Here is a 19,007-nt window from a genome sequence, read left to right as displayed (position 1 = left end):
TTGAAGACAGGTGTGATGTGACATTTTTACAGCTGTAAATAATTTTTCTCAATCACTGTGGGCTTGTGTGGCCAAGTTTTGATAACAGGGGCACTACAGAGGTGGCTTCTATGAGAAGCTGCTAGAAGCTTTCCCTGTATCTGACAGGGCCAACACCAGTTGGCTCTAAGATGTAGCTACCACTGGCCAAGGCTGAGCCAATTAACAATGGGGGTAATGCATATATGATTTCATGTTAAGAAGGGGAAGAAGCAGATGCTAAAATTTCAGCAGCAGAAGAGAGTGAGAATGTGAGAACATCTCCACAGACAACAAAGATAGTAGAGAAGGAGAGGGAGGAGGTGCTCCAGGAACCAGAGATTCCCCTGTGACCTGTGGTGCAGCCCGTGGTGAGGCAGGCCCTGCCCCTGCAGCCATGGATGCCACAGTGAGGCAGAGATCCACATGTAGCACTGGAAGGACCCCATGCCAGAGCAAGTGAATTACCAAAGGAGACTGTGAACCTGTGGGAAGCTTGTGCTGAAGCAAGTTCCTGGTGGGACATGATAACCCATGGAGAGAGGAGCCCGTACTGGATCAGGTTTCCTGACAGGACTTGTGAGTCCATGAGGGACCCACACTGGAGCATTTTATGAAGAACTGCTGCCCATGGGAAGGACTCAGATTGAAGAAGTTCATGGAGGACTGTCTCTCATGGGAGGGAACCCACATTGTAGTAGGGGGAAGTGTGAGGAGGCCTCTCCTTGAGAGGAAGCAGTGGCAAAGTCCATCTGTAATGAACTAACCACAGCTCCCATCCCCTGTCACACTGGGGGAAGAAGGCAGAAACTCAGGAAGAAAGGAGGGGCAGAGGGAGGTGTTTTAAGATTCAGTTTTTATTTCTCATTTCCTTACTCAATTTTGATTGTTAATAAATCAAACCATTTCTCCCCAAGTTGAGTCTATTTTGCCCGTGAGAGTAATTGCTGAGTGATTTCCCTGTCCTTGACTCACGAGCCCTTTGTTATATTTCTCTCTCCCCTGTCCAGTTTAGGAGGGAGAACAATTTTGATGGGCACCTGGCAGCCAGCCAGGATTAAATTACCAAAGTGACAGAAAGTGTCTTTGCAATGACATTGGGCATTGGACGCACTCCACCTGGTCCCATGGGTTTGTGTATGTTCTGATATAAATAATTGGTGTAAGTGCTTCCTAGTTCTATCTTTTACAGTTTACTCCACAGACCCTACCAATAGTCCTGGGGAGATGGGAACAGTCTTTACCAGTAGAAATATTAGAGAAAGAGATATTGAGTGCCTCAACTGTTTAAATGTCTTTTGTCACTGCAAACTGCCCTGTTGGGTAGCAGACTCACATTTGCCTTAGCCTTCCTGTTGCTGCCAATGTATTTGTAGTAGTTCTTCCTGTTGGAACTTAGTAGTTCCAATTCCATCTGCTCTTTGGCTTTCCTATTTCTGCATGCTTCAGCAATATCTCTATACTCCTCTGGGGCAGCTTCTTCCTACTTCCATGTTCTCTATACTTTCTTTTTGTAGTTGAGCTCTGGCAGGTATTCACCATTCGTCCATGCTGTCACATTTGTTTAATTTCCTGCATGTTGGAGCAGCCTCTTCTTTTGTGCTGATGCCAGAGCCCATTAGTTTCTGACTAGATTCTTCTAGTACTCTACATGCGGTGGGCTGAGTCACATATAAAATTCTCTGCCCTCCATGCTGCCTCTCTAGCTCAGGAAAACACCACTCTCTACTAATTATCCATGGAAGGCTGTTTACACAACCACAACCAAATGATCACTGGTACAGCTGTATATCTAAAACAAATGTCACCCTCCAATCCTCTTTATGTTGAGATAAATTCAGATACCTTGATAACTGGTGTTTATTCTTCATATCCTTCCCTTGCCCATCTCCTCTAAGTCTTCTTCCACTGAAGTCTTCTTCCACTGTAAGGTTTTGTTGATCAGTCACACTTCAAAAAGCTGTCCTTGAAGGTCAATGAGCTCTCGTCAGCGCCTTTGCCCTCCAAGGCAGTCTCTCATGGGACTGTGCCAGGCAAGTCTCTGAACAAGCTGATATCTGCTCTCCTAAACTCCACAACTGTGATTCCACTATTTGTCTTGCTCACTTTTCTTAAGATTTTAACACTTTCACCTCACAGTAGCTTCAGTTAAGGCTGTTTTTGACTCCTACATTGCCTGACAGTTCTTCCTTATTTGTGTGTAGTGAGCACACCAGAAATCCATGACCTAGTCTGTATGCCAAACACCTGTGTTAAGAAACTAATCAAAACAATGTAGAAATCTCTTGGATTGCCAATGCCTAACCACACTGTCCTTATAACAGATATCAGAGTGCTCCAAGACCTCCATGAGTACCTGGACTTGTGACTAGGCAGCTTCTTCCAGCTACCCAAGATCTCCATCTGATGCTTGACATGATGTCACTCATACTGGTCTATCTGCTGATCTTTAGCCATAAGCTCTCAAGGTGCTTATCACTCATCCTATAGCAGAGTTCAATGAATTTAAGCTATTCATTTACATAAAGTGCAATCCTTCATACTTACCTTCCATGTCTGGAAAATGGAAGAAAGTCAATAAGCAATGAACAGGACTTTGTCCAGGGGCTTCTCCAAAAATCCAATCATGTCAGCATTCCAGCATTTAAGAGCATACCCGATTTTGTTTAGTTTACCAGTATAGATACAGTCTCAACATTTTGGATGAACACATGATTTGTTCAAACAAAGTACTGACTGTGGTACCTATTTAGAAGTTACTCCATAAATGTTCACAAATGGTTTGACTGAGAGCCAGACCCTCAGATTCATTTCAGGCCATCATCAGCTTTTAAATATTTAATGATGAGTTTTAAAATGTCATTATTTAATGTATAGGACAGTAGTTCAAATGAAGTTACACATTTTTATAGTTAGTAACCACTATGTCAGGTGCACAGAAGTGAATTTGACCGGAATCTTATACTGGGACAACATAGAAAAGAAATGGTAATTGGGTGAGATATTTTTCTTCCAACCAAAGAAAAAAAAAAATTAAACCAAACCAGATTTCCTTTCCTAATAATTAGAAATTTCAACACATTAATAAAATAAAAATACCAGAGTGATTGAAGAAGCCCCTTTATTATCTGGCAACAGTAACCCTCTTGGCAGAGTTGCCATTTCACTTCAAAACCCAGCTCCTAGAAACAAGAACATGTACGTTCTCAGGCTGCCATTTTAAAATTAAGTTTCCAAGTCTCACAGCTGCAGGACAACAGCTGAAAATAAGACTCAGTGATTACAGAAATCCTCTGGAATGTCCCCTCTCATCTGATAGAGCTTAGGTACCTGGCACAATTTCTAACATTTGGTGTTGGCAGTTTGCAATAAACTAATTTGTTAAGCTGGAAGCATCAAGAGAAAGGGCACTGAGGTTTTGTGACAATCCTGCATGGAGACATGGACCAGCTAATTTGGTATTCAAAGATTCTGAAGAAAATTTCATATGCCATAGAGTCAAGAAGACGGTCACAGCAATAAACTTCTTAAGACTTGCCTCTATGCCATCACAGCACATTAATTTTGTGTCTCTGTGCCATCACAGAATGTGATTTGGGTTGATTTGGGATATACTATGACATCTACTCCAACCTAAAAGCCCAAAGGCTTTATAGAATCAAATTAATAGCATTATGGACACTTGTAGATGTCTTACATCATCAGAATGTAACACAAATGTCTGAACTAACACACATGTAATGAACACAGCAAAGACATTAGAGATATATTTTCTTTTTGTCAAATTCTGAGCATATTAAATCTGAGGTAAGGCTAAATATTGTTTAATGCTCAAGTATGGTTTTCATAGGAACAATATTTTAAAAAAATTATAAGAAATCCATTTTTACTAAAAATAAATATGGAGGTAATATCACTTACAAAGCATAAATTTGCTCATATGCATTTTGTTAGAACTTGGGTCAGTATTTTTTTAGTAGGTTCTTTGTGCTTTTAACTTATAAGATCACAATGCTATAAGAAGAAACGAACAGGCAACATTTAAGAAGGTGGAAAGAAAAAACCACTTCTGAAGTGTCATCAAACTCTGGTCTACGTCAAAATCTTCTATATATCAGTCATCACCTGAAAATTTTTATCAGTTATATGAGGAAAGTTGGTTCAATTGTTCCATTTCTAACTTTACATTAACAACAAAACAATACTGTTTTTAAATTGATGGGTTAAAGATAAGGAATTGTGAAAAACAACATTGTTGCCTCTCCTGATTGAGCTAGATCAGTAATATTAATTTCATATGTTTCTATTCTATACATGTACTTGCAGTATATCCTATGAACACACTAATACTGGTATAGTGTAAGTTACTTCAATTTTTTATAATCTTGCTAGTTATAAAATTTCTGTAAGTTTCATATTGAGCAGGTTAAAATTCTCCAAGACTGGAAAAGAAAGTCATATTCTATGGACAGAATGGATTAATAAAAAGACCTTCAAAATACTGACACTTTAACGGAGCACATAAGTCAGCTAACAAAGGCCTCTTCAGTTTCTCAAGGTCTTAAATATATCAAAAAGTAGTAATTTATACCCTAAGTTGAGAGATGAGAAAAAACTAAATACTATGTTGAAGAGCAATCAGAAATTTCTAAAACCTTGTTTCTCTAATTTTAACAGTCGTTATGAACTTTTTATTACAAGTGTTTGCCTTTCCTATGGTTTCAAAAGTGGTTTAAGCCTGTGATGAATAATCATTTTAAACTGAAGTTAAGATGAAAATGATGAGGCTGTCAGTCATTCATGACAGTATTTGTACTATGAGTTCTTTCCAGAACTTCAAAAGGTTTTGTTCTCTCCATCACTGAGAAGTGTGTATGTCTATCTGAACAATATTTCAGTCTTGCATTTGGTTATTAGAGTTAGGTTATTAGACATAAAACCTCTAGTGAGAAATTTCTGCTATGCCCTTCCTTTCAGTACTTTTCCTCCAAGTTCTGAATAAAATGAAAAAAAAGTATATGTTAAGGAAATTTCTTGGAAGGTAAGTACTAGGGGTTTTTAGTGAATTACTAAAGGACAAAAATTTGAGATCACTTAATTATTTGAGCTCATGCTTATGAAACAGAATTCAGAAAAACAAATTCACCAAAACTAAATGTATTGTGTGACAGATATAGATGTGGCACTGATTTATGTCCTGAACAGCACGTTTTCTTTCTCTGTTTTTTGTTGCTTGGATTTTGGGTTTTTTTTTCAGTCTTGGTCTATTTCCTATACTAGCTCTCTATGTTCTCTCTACTTTCTAACTCCAAACTTCTTGTCACTATGAATAACTTATCCTGAAAAACCAGTTCTTGGGTTTTCTATTCTTTAGTGGGTTTTACTTTATGTCATAAGTATTTTTGTTCCATCTTTCTGAACATGTACAGTACTATCCATTTTCCTCCGTTAACATCTGCATAACAAGAAAATTCTCTAGTCCTTAAATCTTTTTATTGTTCCTGGGCTGCTTCTCTCAGCTCCCTCCCTTATTGTCCACTTCAATTACACTTAAGACCTGTCACTCCTAGCAGAGGCCACCCTGATATTCCAAGCAAGAGATACTCTCTTGATGTTACCCTTATGGTTTCACAGGTGGAGCTCGGCCTCTCAATTCCTTTCTGTTTCTTGACAAAGAACAAAGCAGCTGGAAGGAACATTTTCCCTTGCTATACCTGAGAAAGGGAACTCTGGCCACATTCAGTCCATGCAGGAGTGTAAAGAAAGATCAGTTAGGAAAGAGTCATGGGTGAAAGACAGTAGGATGAACTAAAAAGGGGGGAGGAAAAAGGGATGCGAAAGGTAGGCAGTGATTCTGTGGGGGCTGACTAGGGGGCAGAGAACAGGGGAAATGGATCTTGTGTCTGACCCATGACAAGAACCAGAAGTACTGTTTAATCTGAGTAGACGGAGCTGCAGGAGTCAGTGTCAAGAGTCCTTGTGTACTGTTGTGGTGTGAATGCTGACAGCCAACCTGTGGAAGAATAAGCAATCACAGCAGCATTTTAAGAACCTGAAAAACACTTCCTGGAATCTGCACAGAGCAGAAGAGCTCTAGGGAAATAAAAGAATAAATTCTATATTCTGCTTTACTTTTGTACATGATGCATGACTGTCTTAGTCTTTGGAACAACCCCCAGGTTTTGATCAACAAAAGTCTACATTATTTGCAAATAATATATCAGTGATTGCTGATGGTAACAATCATTATACAATACAAAAATACAGGGGGAAAAAGAACTCATTTCTAACAGGACCTATATTCAGTCATTCAGAAAAACAAACTGCAAATGGGAAGTTGCAACAATTTTCAATTCTCCCCATCCTCCTTTGTTTAGAGTTCTTTGAAAAAGCCAACATCTATAACTGATTCTCTTAAAAAAGTTGTCAAGGAAACACAGATTTTTATCTCTGAATATGAACAAATTGCTCTATAAGGAAGACTAAATAGTTTAACATAAATCTTGTTTTGAGTGTGAAAAAGGTGTTATGATAGTCAATCAGATTTGAAGCCACCTCAGAATGCCTCTAGTTCAACCTCTTGCTCAAAGTAGTGTTGATACTGAACTCAGACCAGATGTCTCAAGGCTTTATCCATCTGTGACTTGAAAACCTGCAAGGATAGAGACTTGACAATGTCTCTGGACAACCTGCTCCAATGCTTGACTGTCCTTGGTGATTTTTCCTTTCCTTTTACCCTGCTTCAGGTAATTACCATTGTCACATTACTCCACCATGAGCTTCAGTATAGGTTCTAAACACTCAACAATATTATCATGCACTGGCCATTTATGTGTTTTGCTTTGGAACACATATTAACATAAGATACTAGTGGGAAGTCACATTTTGATGGCTGCAATGAATCACAGTGAACACAATCACAAATAAAAGTGAGACTGTCGGTCTGGAACCACAGAAACACCTCACTTTTCCTGCTGAAACTTCTATACAACTAGTGACCAGTTTCAGCTTGCTTAACTTTTGAAATCTTTTAGTACCACAGACCAGGATTTTGGGCTGCCAATTCTGCTAAGCCTCGACATAAGAAATGCTGCTATATTTTGCACATAAATCAATATAAACCTACAGTACAAATCTCCCAAACAACTTGGAGGTTTGCAGGTTGCTGGAAAGAGCTTTTTATCTTCCTCTCTGCAGCCTTGTGTTGGTGAGACAAGAAAAGCTTCAAAGATTTCAAGTATGGATTTTGGGTAAAGGTGTTGAGGACAAAAAGAAAGAAAGAAAACACCATATTACAAAACACTTGGATATCTCAATTTCATTTTAATCATAACAGACATTTATCCAAGATTTTGTGATTGCCTTCTGTGTCTGCCAGAGGCAAACAATATTGTCTTATCGAAATGCTGATTTTCAGACAACTACTGTGAACAAATGCACCATCCAGACCTCAAGGTTCCCTTCTGATGAAAGTCATCACTTGCAGATAAAATTCTCCATGCTCATTTGTTCTAGTAGGTGTATTTGAAGTCAATCAATACAGGAAGAAAATGCCTTTAAGGTACAAACATGCACCTCTTGTTACTCTTCCTTCTTTTTAACACAAAAAGAGCAGCTGTCCTTGCAGAATTAAAATGTGGACAACACCAACTGCTCTAAATGCTTATCATTTTTTAGGAAGTACTGTAAGTTGAAAGCAGCTACTGTTTTTGCTTAGGTGCAATATTTTGAAATGCAATAGGCATATTGACTTTGCCTTCTGTAGTGAAAAAAACAGAGTCAGCAGCAATTCAAAAACTGTAAAATAGCCATTGTGTGGTCAGGCCACTTACAGGCAAAACTGTCTCCAGTTTTGGGCCCGTCTCTACAAGAAGGACATTGAAGTGCTGGAGAAAATACAGAGGCAGACTACCAAGCTAATAAAGGATTTGGAGCATGTCTCCTGTGAGGAACAGCTGAGGGATCTGGGGCTGTTTAGCCTGGAGAAAAGAAGGCTCAGGGGAGACCTTATCACTCTCTGTAACTATCTGAAAAGTAGTTGTAGCGAGGCAGGGGTAGATCTGTTCTTCCTAGTAACAAGCAAAAGAACAAGAGAATATGGCCTCAAGTTGCTTCAGAGGAGGTTCAGGCTGGATATGAGGAGGAATGTCTTTACTGAAAGTGTTGTCAGGCGTTGGAAGGGGCTGCCCAGAAAGGTGGTGGAGTCACTATCCCTGGAGGTGTTTGAGATAGTCTATGATCCTATGATTCTCCATTGTCCTTTTAAGACAAGATTTGAACCTAGGCATGATATATTCAGGATTTGAGTGCCTCAGGATGTTATAGAGTGGACCCTTCTTTTTGTTAAGAATCAAAAATTCCTAAAGTTTTTTATAAAGTTTTTTTTTTTATATGCATTCCTTGAAAAGTTTCTGTTTCACAGGAATAATTTTTGCCACGGGAAAAGAAAAAACAATCCTGGAAAATTCTTCATCAGCTCTGACATTCCTTCTTTATCAGTTCAAATGGCACTAAATATGCAGAGTATATCATTACGACCCATCAAAACTATAATATTTACATTTTTTTAAAAAAAGTCATAATTATAGGAAATGTGCATTCAAATGTAAAATCAGTTAATGTAGGTAAAGGGAAAACTTATGAGCATAGCAGCATCAGAATGCCTCAAGGCTATAACTAAATATTTGACACATACTCCACTAAGAAAAGTTAAAGAACAGTCAGTTTGTTCATTTCAGAGGATTCACAGTGGTATTTGTTCTTCATTTTGCTTCATCATGTTTAATTCCTTGCAGCTTCTTACTAAGGCTTGTTGCTTTAGTAGCTGAGCACCTGCCACTAATGGAAAGATTAAAAACTGTCGCATATCCGTTTTCTCACCCTTTATCCTTCTTCTAGTTGTACCTGTAATTGAGCAAGTGTGTACCTAAGGATGCAGGCCTGAGAGAGATAGAAAAGAGTAGACTCTTTTGTTACGTTTAGTATTGTTATACTCATGTTACTTGTTTTTTTTTACTGTAGACAAAACTGGAGCAGAAGATGGTGAGATCAGAATGGATCTTCTTTTCTAAGATGTTAATTTATAAATCAAGGACTAACTTCATATCAGCCTTTCACACATATGATTTTCACAGAATCATGGAATGGTAGGGGTTAGAAAGGATTTCTAGAGATCATCTAGTCCAACGCCTTGCTAAAGCAACACTTCCTGAGCTTTCCTATGAGGATATAATGGGAGGCACTGTCAAAAGCCTTGCTGAAGTCAAGGTAGATAACCTTCACTGCTCTCCCCTCATCTAGCCAGCCAGTCATGCCATCACAGAAGCCTATCAGGTTGGTCAAGAAGGATTTCCTTCTGGTGAATCCATGTTGACTTCCCCTCATAACCATCTTTTCTGTCATGTGTTTAGAGATTATTATTTTCTTTTGTTTCAGTCAAGCAGCTGTTTCAGTTAGGAATTTAGATGGCTTTAATTGTTCCTGGGGCATGGTGTGGAATGCCTCGAGCTTAGGGATCCAGACCATGAACTTTGTTCATCTTTTCATTGCATAAGAGGAACATGTCAAGCATGGAACAGTTCTGATGTGGTTTTCTAGTAACCTGTGTTGCCAGGAATGAAAATAGAAAAATATTGATGAAGGACCTAAATACTGTGAACTGTAATTTATTCTGCCTCATGATAATCAGAATTATTTTAATGAGGCTCTTGGGTTTTCACTGGTGATGGTTTTCCAAAGGGAAGAAACACAGATTTCAAATCAGGCTGCCAGAGCGAACAAACAGATATTAACTGAGACATTCCTTGAACCGATGCACTCAAGGCTGACCAAGCAGAGAAGGCAGGCACTCCCCAGTGCTCACCAAAAGACATAAATGTAAATGGCAGCAAAAGCAGTAGACGATATGAAACAACTAGTCTGATTAAGATATATCACAAGCAGTGGAGCAGGGAGAACTTCTGAGCTCCTAGATACTTCAACCCCCATCAGGACATAATAAAGTCACACATCAGCCCTCTCCATACTGCCTTAGTTTCCCTGGGAAAGGATCTCAAGTAGAAGGAGGTGGAAAAGAGCCTCAGGGACTTCTGCACAACCTCTCTGATTTGGTCAATTGCCCCTGAATAGCATGTACCTTTTGTTCAATCTACATGCTTCCCTACATTTTCTTTCTTAGGACTGATGGAAAGGTTTTGCAGAACAGTAAGATATTCCTGAGCTTTAACAGAATTGTGGAAAAATTGCCAGAAGTCCTCTTGTTTGAGCAGCAGGTCTTGACTCAGTCCTGCCAATCTCTTGCCTTCCTTGTTGGATTTCTTTCAATTCGGCATCGTGAGCTCTTGTGCTCTATAGAAAGCATCCTTAAAGTTCTGCCAGCTCTGTTCTGCTCCCTTGTTCTTGAGGTCAATTTCCCAGGGAGTCGTATTGACTAATTCCTTGAACAGCTGCAAGTTTGCTTTCCTAAAATTCAGGGTCCTGATTTTGCTGTTCACCTGACTCTGACCCATATCTGTCAGGACTGCAAACTGCGCCAGTGCACAATCACTGTAGCCCAGGCTGCCTCCAATATTGACAGCACTGATTAACCCTCTCATAGGGCTGTCTATTACCTTGCTTAAGAAGCTATCCTCAATATATCACAGGAGTGAACTAGATTGTCTGCAGCTCACAATGCTACTTTTCCAGAGCACGCTGGGGTGGCTGAAGTCCTCCAGTAGTACAAGAGCCTGCAAGCACAATGCCATCTGTAGCAGTGGTAAGAAGGCTTTGTCAATACAGATATCCACCACAAGGTTTTCCTTTGTTGCCTCAGTCTGTAATTCTTACCTACAAGCTTTCAACCTGCTCCTGGCTGTTGTTCAGAGACAGTTCTTCAAATTCTATCCATTTCTTGATGTAGAGGGCAACTCCTCTACCCCTTCTTCTTCACCTCTGAATGGCTTGTGGCCATTGATAGATGCACTCAGTCATCAATGGCTACAAGCTGGCTGGTATAACGTGATTGAATTGCCCTGTGATGCAATTGCTACTGAATGCCAAAGCCATTCACTTGGAGAGTGATTGTTGCCCGATACTCCGTACATTACAAATATGAGCACTGTATGTCAGAAGACACAAATACAGGGCTGCCAGGAGTTTACAAGTTATAGACCAACCTCCCCATAAAAATCAGATTCATTTGCAAACTAGTTATCACATATATAAATAAGTGATTTGTGATAATACAAATATTTAGTATAAGATAGGTGGTATATTACATTTGAGGGAGAAAGCTATTTTCTTCCTGCCTGTCTCATACTGCCAAATGTTATTAACAAAAAAAAAAAGAGCTCACATTGGCACACAATAACATGCTTAAAGGACTTTTCACTTCAAGTAAATACTGAATACCATGAGATCTGTGATGAAATCATGTGAATTAACAATGACTGTCACATGGCAGAGATTGCAGGGCATTTTGCTGATACATTCATCTGTCAGACATGCAGCCAGCCACCTGCCTTGCTTCAGCATTTTCTCTTATTTTCTCCTGACACTATAAAAATAACTTAGTCAGCTACATATATCCTTGCCAAATGAAAAATATGGCTCATGAGCAGGTTTTATCTCTACAAAATCGTTTTTCATCCTGATTTTTTTTTTTTTTTGGTGTAAATCTTACTAATAAAAAAATAGAAAAATAAGACTGGTTGCTTTGAGAAGCTACACTGAATGTGGGATTTTCGGCACTTTGAGTCTCCTTGTTTAACTCAGAGCTAGAGGGTCTTATCCCTGAAATACAGCCACCTATCCAAATCTTCAAATCCCTGAATAAGTGCATATTTCTGGCCCTGCAGCAGATGGCCTAGAGAGTCTGTGATGTGATGTGGGCCTCCCATCTTCCTCGGGCAACCACACAGAGTAAATGGAGACACATATCCATTGAAGATCTCTGCAAAACTGACGTAGATGTCAGGTTCCTGCAATAGCCTACCATCAGTCCAATGAGTCTCAGTAAGAGTTTGCTGGACCCAAGATATCATGAGTTAAGCATTTTAAGCTTCACTAATTAGCACTTGCTGTAATTTTACTCTAGAGTCGCTTTTTTTTTTTTGGAAGCAATAGCAGCTGTTGCCTCTCCAGAAAAGCCTTCAGTCTTGTGGAGAAAAGTCTCAAGAGTAGCTATAAAAGGAGAGAGACACTTGGTCTGCTACTAGGCCAGAAATGTTGCTTTTTTTGAGGAACAGAAGAGCAAGGGATAATACATTAATTAACCATTGCCATCAATTCTCTCTGATCACCAGGGAGGCGATGAACAATCTTCAACCTTGCTTTTAAATCCATTACTCTTGTATCATAACATAAAGCGTAAATTTGGAATGAGCATTGAACCATAGAGCAGTAAATATTTAGAAAGGTGTCTCTGATACACCTTGAGCAATGAGATAAGAGGATTAGAAGAAAGAATACTGCCACACTAATACTTAAAATATGCACTACTTTGGCATGAACCTACCATAAATTAGATTTAGAAGTTGTAACTTTATAGTGAGTGTACTTATGCTATGGATGAATTTCACCAATCCCATAGATATATAGTACACTTAGATAAACATTAGCAGAACTTCCATCGCAAACCGGCTTGTAAAATTTTTATGAGTTTTGACCTGGCTATAAAACAGACAGTCATAAAAATCTAAAAGATATTTAATGAAGTGTCTCTTATGTATTGAGAAATGTATTGAGTCACACAGAGAAAAACAGTGAATTAGCCAGTAGTGCGTAGACGAGGAATTGGATAAATATTTGTCTCTCTAACAAACTATAGATTATTTATGTTAGATAAAAAAAGAGAAAAACCTGAAGGGAATTTTAAAGCAAACCTAAGGAAAGTTAACTGAAGGAAGGAAGTTATCACAGAGGAAGAAGTTATCACAGATATGCTTCAGGTATTGTATTCATGAACTGTCATATATGACACAAGTCATATGCTATTTAGCATATGTATTTACAGGACTTGAGAGGAAACTTTCAAGACCAAATTATCTTTTTTTTTTTTTCCCCTGTGTATGAGACCTCCCTATAATGACTATTCCCTGAAAAAGTCTCATGAAGGGAATGATGGATGAATCCCAGTATCTTAATTTATAGAACAGGAAAAAAACTACAGTAGTTAAAATATGCTTATCACAAAACCTGAATCAAGGACTTCACTGATGTCTGATGGCCTGAGTCTATTACAAAGAGCACAGATGGAAAGTTCAGATGTGGATTAAAACTCTTTCTGCTCGTTGCAATGCCTTCCTAGGGTCTTTAATGAAACTCCTCTTGAGATATGAACATTAAACTGTGTTCCTTCTGGCCTGTTCTTCATCATGAGTAAAATTCTGCCCTTGGACTTTGTTAATGATTCTGATGATACATGAGATGAAACAAGCACAACTCATTCCACAAAACTAGAATTTACTTTTCTAGGCTAGGAGAAACATTAAAATTGGTGATGACAGCTCTTTCTGTTAGAAAATTAATGATATGAAGCTCAAAGTACTGATTGCACATCCATAAGAGGCTTCATGTTCAAAGGGGTTGCATTTGATTGAACTAAATTTACATTTTGAAAGATAGGATCTGTTTCTTTCAAGTACTATGTTAGATTTAGATGAATTTCTTTTAAATGCATTTCACATTTACTTTTTTTCTGCAATACTTTGTGCTTTTGTACATCATTAAAAATATTTAGAAGGCTAAAAGTACACATTTTAAGACTTGACTGAGCAAAAAGGGTCCATCATTAGGTGGAAATTTTGCTTTCCTCTATTTTCAACTAATCTGAAAACAGTTGAATTGTTTCTTTGTGTATATATTTTAGTGTTTGCAGTAGGAATGGCATTCTTGATATGTCCTCTTTTTCCTGCCTTGCAGCAATTCTCCAGTAATGGACAACTCAGGACAGTGTAGACAGTCTCACTAGGAAAAGTTAAGTAATCACCTACAAAAATGCCATCATTTCTATTGCCTAAATCTAAGCTTCTTTTTAAAATAAACAAAAACGTCAGAACAGCAGCAACAAAAATAAAGCAATGAAAACCCATTAAACAATTCAGCCACTATATTTATTCTGGCATCTTGCACTGCAGCTCCATTTTGGTACATCTGGTAAAGCCTGAAGCACGGCCTTACAGATTCTTTCAGACCTCAGGTATGCAGCTAGCACAGATTCCCACCATAAAGCTCCTTGTACATAATAAAAAAGTTAGCTGACCAGATGCTCTAAAAAAAGATGTAATGGTTTTGTCAGCTTTATTTTGGTGTGTCTGTCATATGCTGTCGTCTGAAGGACCGTCATGATTTATACCTCAGTCAGTTGTTGTGCAGGTATGGGTGGAAACGTGCTCACATTATTCTGCTGTGTGCTTAGTTGTCCCAAAGTAAGAAAATCCAGAACATTCAACAGTCCTACCAGTGAATGACAAAGGAAAATCAAAACAATGTATGCCATCTGGAAACCAGTAACATGGCAATGCTAATGGAAAGCAGTTCTTTCAAGTAACTTAGCCAATTTTGCCTACAATTTAATTTGAAATGCTCTTTTGCTCTCAGAATAATAATTTTTTTAAAATAGTGGCTATTGGTACCAAGTGATTTTGTTACCTTTAATAGCTACCAATGCACTCTTCTTCTAATGATTTCTCCAAACACTTCTGAATCCTGTCCCGGTTTCAGGTGGGATAGTCAGTTTTCTTCCTAGTAGCTGGTACAATGCCGTATTTTGGATTTAGTATGAGAGTAATGTTGGCAGCACACTGATGTTTTAATTGTGGCAAGGAGCCCTTACTCTAAGTAAAGGATTTTCAGTTTCCTGTGCTCTGCAAATGAGAAGGTATGCAAGAAACTGGAAGGGAGCATGGCCAGGACAGTTGACCCAAACTAGCCAAAGGTCTTTTCCATATCATAGGACTGCAAGCTCAGTATTTACATTGGAAGGATGGTGGGCCAGGAGGAGCTGCTCACTGTTCAGTGACTATCTGGGCATCAGTCAGCAGGTGGTGAGAAACTGCATTGTTGGGTTTTATTTATCTCTGCTATCTTTATTTTTCTATTACTATCATCATCATTATTACAATTATTGCTATTATTACTATTGTTCCTATTATTATAATATTTTATTTCTGTTATTAAACTGTTCTTAGCCCACAAGTTTTACTTTTCTGACTCTACATCTCACCTGGGGATGGGAGGAGTGAACAAGTGCTGCAAGGTGCTTAGTGGCCATCTGGGAATAAACCGTGACAAAATCTTATCAAAATCATTTTTGCACCCACAGTATCCTATGGTAGGAGTTCCACAATTAATTGTGTGTAACTTCTCATTTCCAGCCTGCATTTTATTGCCTGTATATTGTTTATTCTTGTGCTGATATTGTCCTTCAGAAAGAAAGTCTCCTCTTCCTTGCTAATGTTTATGTGAATCCTAACTACCTCAATAAACTAAATTTTATGGCAGAATCCTGAAATTATTTCCACAATGCTCAAATAAGCGTTGAACAGAGATTACCAAGACAGTTTAATATGCTGTTTGAGTGCCAAAAGTAGCAGCACGGTAGCCTCCATTAGCTCATGGAGATAAATTAACCCAAATGAAGAACCACATTGACAGAACATTTTTATGCAGCAGTATATAGTACTTTAAACCCATATGAAGAAAATGTGATCATATAGAGCAAAACTATCAAAGATTGCTACACTGGGATCAAGAAAGAGCATTGATTATTTCTTCATGTTCACAGTGAAACACACAATCATACCATGCATTGGCGTTTATGTCAATATTGTAGCATCTCTTTATTAAGGAATCCTTCTTCCCACACGTGACTTAGAAAGAGCTGTCATATTGCATAGCAGCCCTGTATTATGCCATTGGGCTCAACTTTGCAAATAAGCAATGTCTTAAGCGCTAAGGACAACAACAACAGACACACATCTACCATGTGCCCTTCAAAGCCAGATAATTCATCTTATCATGTCATTTGAAGCACCTAGAAAACTTGCACAGAAAGCAAAGAGCTTTCAGATTAATTCAATACTTTCTAATTCCCATAAAAGAAGCTAGAAAGTTACAGGTGTGGGCATGTTTTAGTAACTACTGTTAGTACACTGTGATGATTTCTTACTTATAAGCTGCTGTTTTGTTTTTCATCCTGGCCATCAGACCAAGTAGAGCTCAGTATTCCCAGCAAAGAAATATTAATTGTCCTCAGAGCAAAAAAGTTAGGGTGTAAATTAGATTACACTAGAGGGAAACACTCTAGAAACAATTTGAAATTTGTTTCACAGTTCTGAAACAGCAAGGGAAATTTATGTAAAAAGCTGGAAATTTCAAATATTAACCTGTTCACGTGTGTGTAGAGACTCAGGGAATATCCTCTGGAACTTGTGCTTGCCTATGCTGGAAACTGTGAAGATTTGTCTGTGTTCTGGGGAGCAAATGAAAGAGATGTAGAGGGAAGTGGAACTGTAGTGTGATTTCTACAACCATGTTTAGTTTATTCAGACATACATCTTAGAATCTGTAATCGGCTTATCCCCTCAGAAACTTGTCATAGTAGGCAGTAATAAATCATTCCGTCAGTCATTCTCTCTGTAAGTCCCACTGAGTGCCACGTATCTTGAGACTGTTATGACTGTTTTGAAAACATTGAAAATACAACCAAGTAATGAAACAAACAAATCACACAGGAGATCCCCTACTGTTATCATAATGCTAGTGCTAAAAGCATTCAAGGAAAAGAACACAATTCAGTATGGACTTAAAGAAATAAACTCTTGTTATCAACATGACCAAAAAGGTTGAACAAACAATAAAACATTATTTTAATATTCCCCCACGGGTTTTTTTTTCATCTGGCAAGAAACTACAAAGAACACATTTAGAAACTGTGACACATTCAGCTTCTGCTGGATTCTGTGTAATCTCTGTAGATGGTAGCACACATATGGTGGTATGAACTCAAGGACAAGAAGGGCTCTGAGCGAATAGATCTAAATTAGGAGGAACATCTACAAATCATGATGTATTTGAAACTTTGCTGTGGAGCAGAGTTATCTGAAGTTCCCACTTATTTCCTCTCTCTTTAAAAACAACAGAGAGCACAGTTTATTTACATTCAGCAATTGCCTAGCTATTAGGGAATGCAAGGTTTGAAGCAACTTCCCTGTTTATTAGAGTCACTATTCTTCAGATATTGCTAGCGCAGGACCTATCAAATTTATGTGGTAGGTTTAATTAGTATATCTGGATTGAGTTTTAATTGTTAGGATTTCATTTTTAAGATCACACTCCCCTTTCCCAGTACCTCAACAAAAACAACAGCAGATTGTCAGAAGGTAAGAGTAGCTTTATGCAGTAACTAATGATAGCTGAGGTGCACATAGTTCAGTGACAAGTGTTCATTAGCTGGAAAGCTCATTCAGAAGCTATCTGTCTCTTGTTCAGTGAGTATGCATATATTCCACGCATCTGAATTAAATACACCACTATGTATTTTTTCCCAGCCTCACTTACACATATAGATCATAAAATATGACAACATAGTGATAATGTTTTTGGGGAAAGGGAGATGTATACACTGGTAAATTTTTTAATACAAATTCTCCTGGGGGGAAAAAATATTATAACCTGAGTCACCTAAAATTCAAATATATTTTCTGATTAAGGATCATTGTTTGTATACTATTCATAAATGGAAATAAACACCCTACTATCATAACAGCATATCTATTATGAAGACATTTAATAGCTGTTCTTTCATTACCTTTTAAGAGACAATGAAGAAAATGCAATTTTCTAAACAGAAAGATAGATCAATACACTCTTCATTCACTTTTGAAGAAACAAAAATCTTTAGCAGAGATTCTTTTAAAAATGTTTGTAACACATTTGCATTGTTTGAGTTTGGATTGCAAAACTGTGCAGGTGTACCCAGGAGCAGACAGCTCTCAAGCTTTTTCAAATGAATCAGCATAAAGATAACTTTCCCTCACAATAATATTGGACCTCAAGATTAACTCACTTGGCTTTTATTTTCCATACATTTCACCAAAGTATTTGTTTTGCCTATTAGGTAAGTTTTAAATATACCGACAACACTACATACAACACTGCATTGGGACTATTGGATAAGCTGAGCAATAAAATGAAAATGAGGTTTACAGCAGTTACAGCACTTAGGTTTATTATGGAACAGAGAGGCATTATCATGCTACTTGCTATAAACTCAGATGTTCAGAGATTGCTGGGCATGTCCCCAAGTCGTGCACCTCCACAAGAAAACCGCAATTTGTATTCTCATTTACAAGTCACATGATTGTATAGATTAACATTACACAGACTGGTAGGAATATCTGCTCCTGCTCAAAGTGTGACTATAGTATCAACTAAAAAGGCTGGTAAAAATAACAGAGCAAATCTACAGAAGACTTCACATCGTAAGTTCATTGACCAGGAGTGCTAGAGAGGGAAACAAAAATTCCCTGAGTATTTAAGCAAATCTAAACTTCCTACACCTGTTGTGGAATGGCTGAACAACCTGACAGAAATTAGAATTTAAACAAAGGTGTCTACATACTAGTTCAATATAGCAATAAGGCATCAAAGCAGTACTTACAGCTAGAGAATATCAGAGGACATGAATGTTCATCCATCGGGAAATTGTGCAGCTGTAGCTGGCACTCAGCATTGATGGTAAGCCTATGGAGAAACCAAGTGTCAGTTACTATACATCAGCACAATGCACAGTCCAAGGATGAGGCAGGATAAACTTAGGTATCATGCAAGAGAATTTTGATATCTGTAAGAAAGGCCTGAAAGGACATTGCTATATTGGTAGATTGTTCATTGGCTATTTAGACTGGACTCAAAACAATAATAATTATCTAAACCCATAGTTTCAGATACATCATTAAGAGTTTCTTGATCCACAAAAAATCTGCACATATTTTTGTTTTTTACAG

At 38.1% G+C, this 19,007-nt stretch overlaps 1 protein-coding gene across 1 annotated transcript in view; it reads right to left on the bottom strand.

Annotated features, from left to right (window-relative positions):
• Nucleotides 1-19,007, bottom strand: part of GABRG3 (gamma-aminobutyric acid type A receptor subunit gamma3) — a 312,087-nt gene that overhangs the window by 129,021 nt on the left and 164,059 nt on the right. The window contains exon 5 of the mRNA XM_061988503.1: nucleotides 18,662-18,744. Within this exon, the coding sequence (XP_061844487.1) occupies nucleotides 18,662-18,744 (83 nt within the window). The remainder of the gene's footprint in view (nucleotides 1-18,661; nucleotides 18,745-19,007) is intronic.

Source organism: Colius striatus, chromosome 1, assembly GCF_028858725.1.
Source record: "Colius striatus isolate bColStr4 chromosome 1, bColStr4.1.hap1, whole genome shotgun sequence".
Classification (NCBI taxonomy): domain Eukaryota; kingdom Metazoa; phylum Chordata; class Aves; order Coliiformes; family Coliidae; genus Colius; species Colius striatus.
This window is presented reverse-complemented; position numbering and strand designations above follow the sequence as displayed.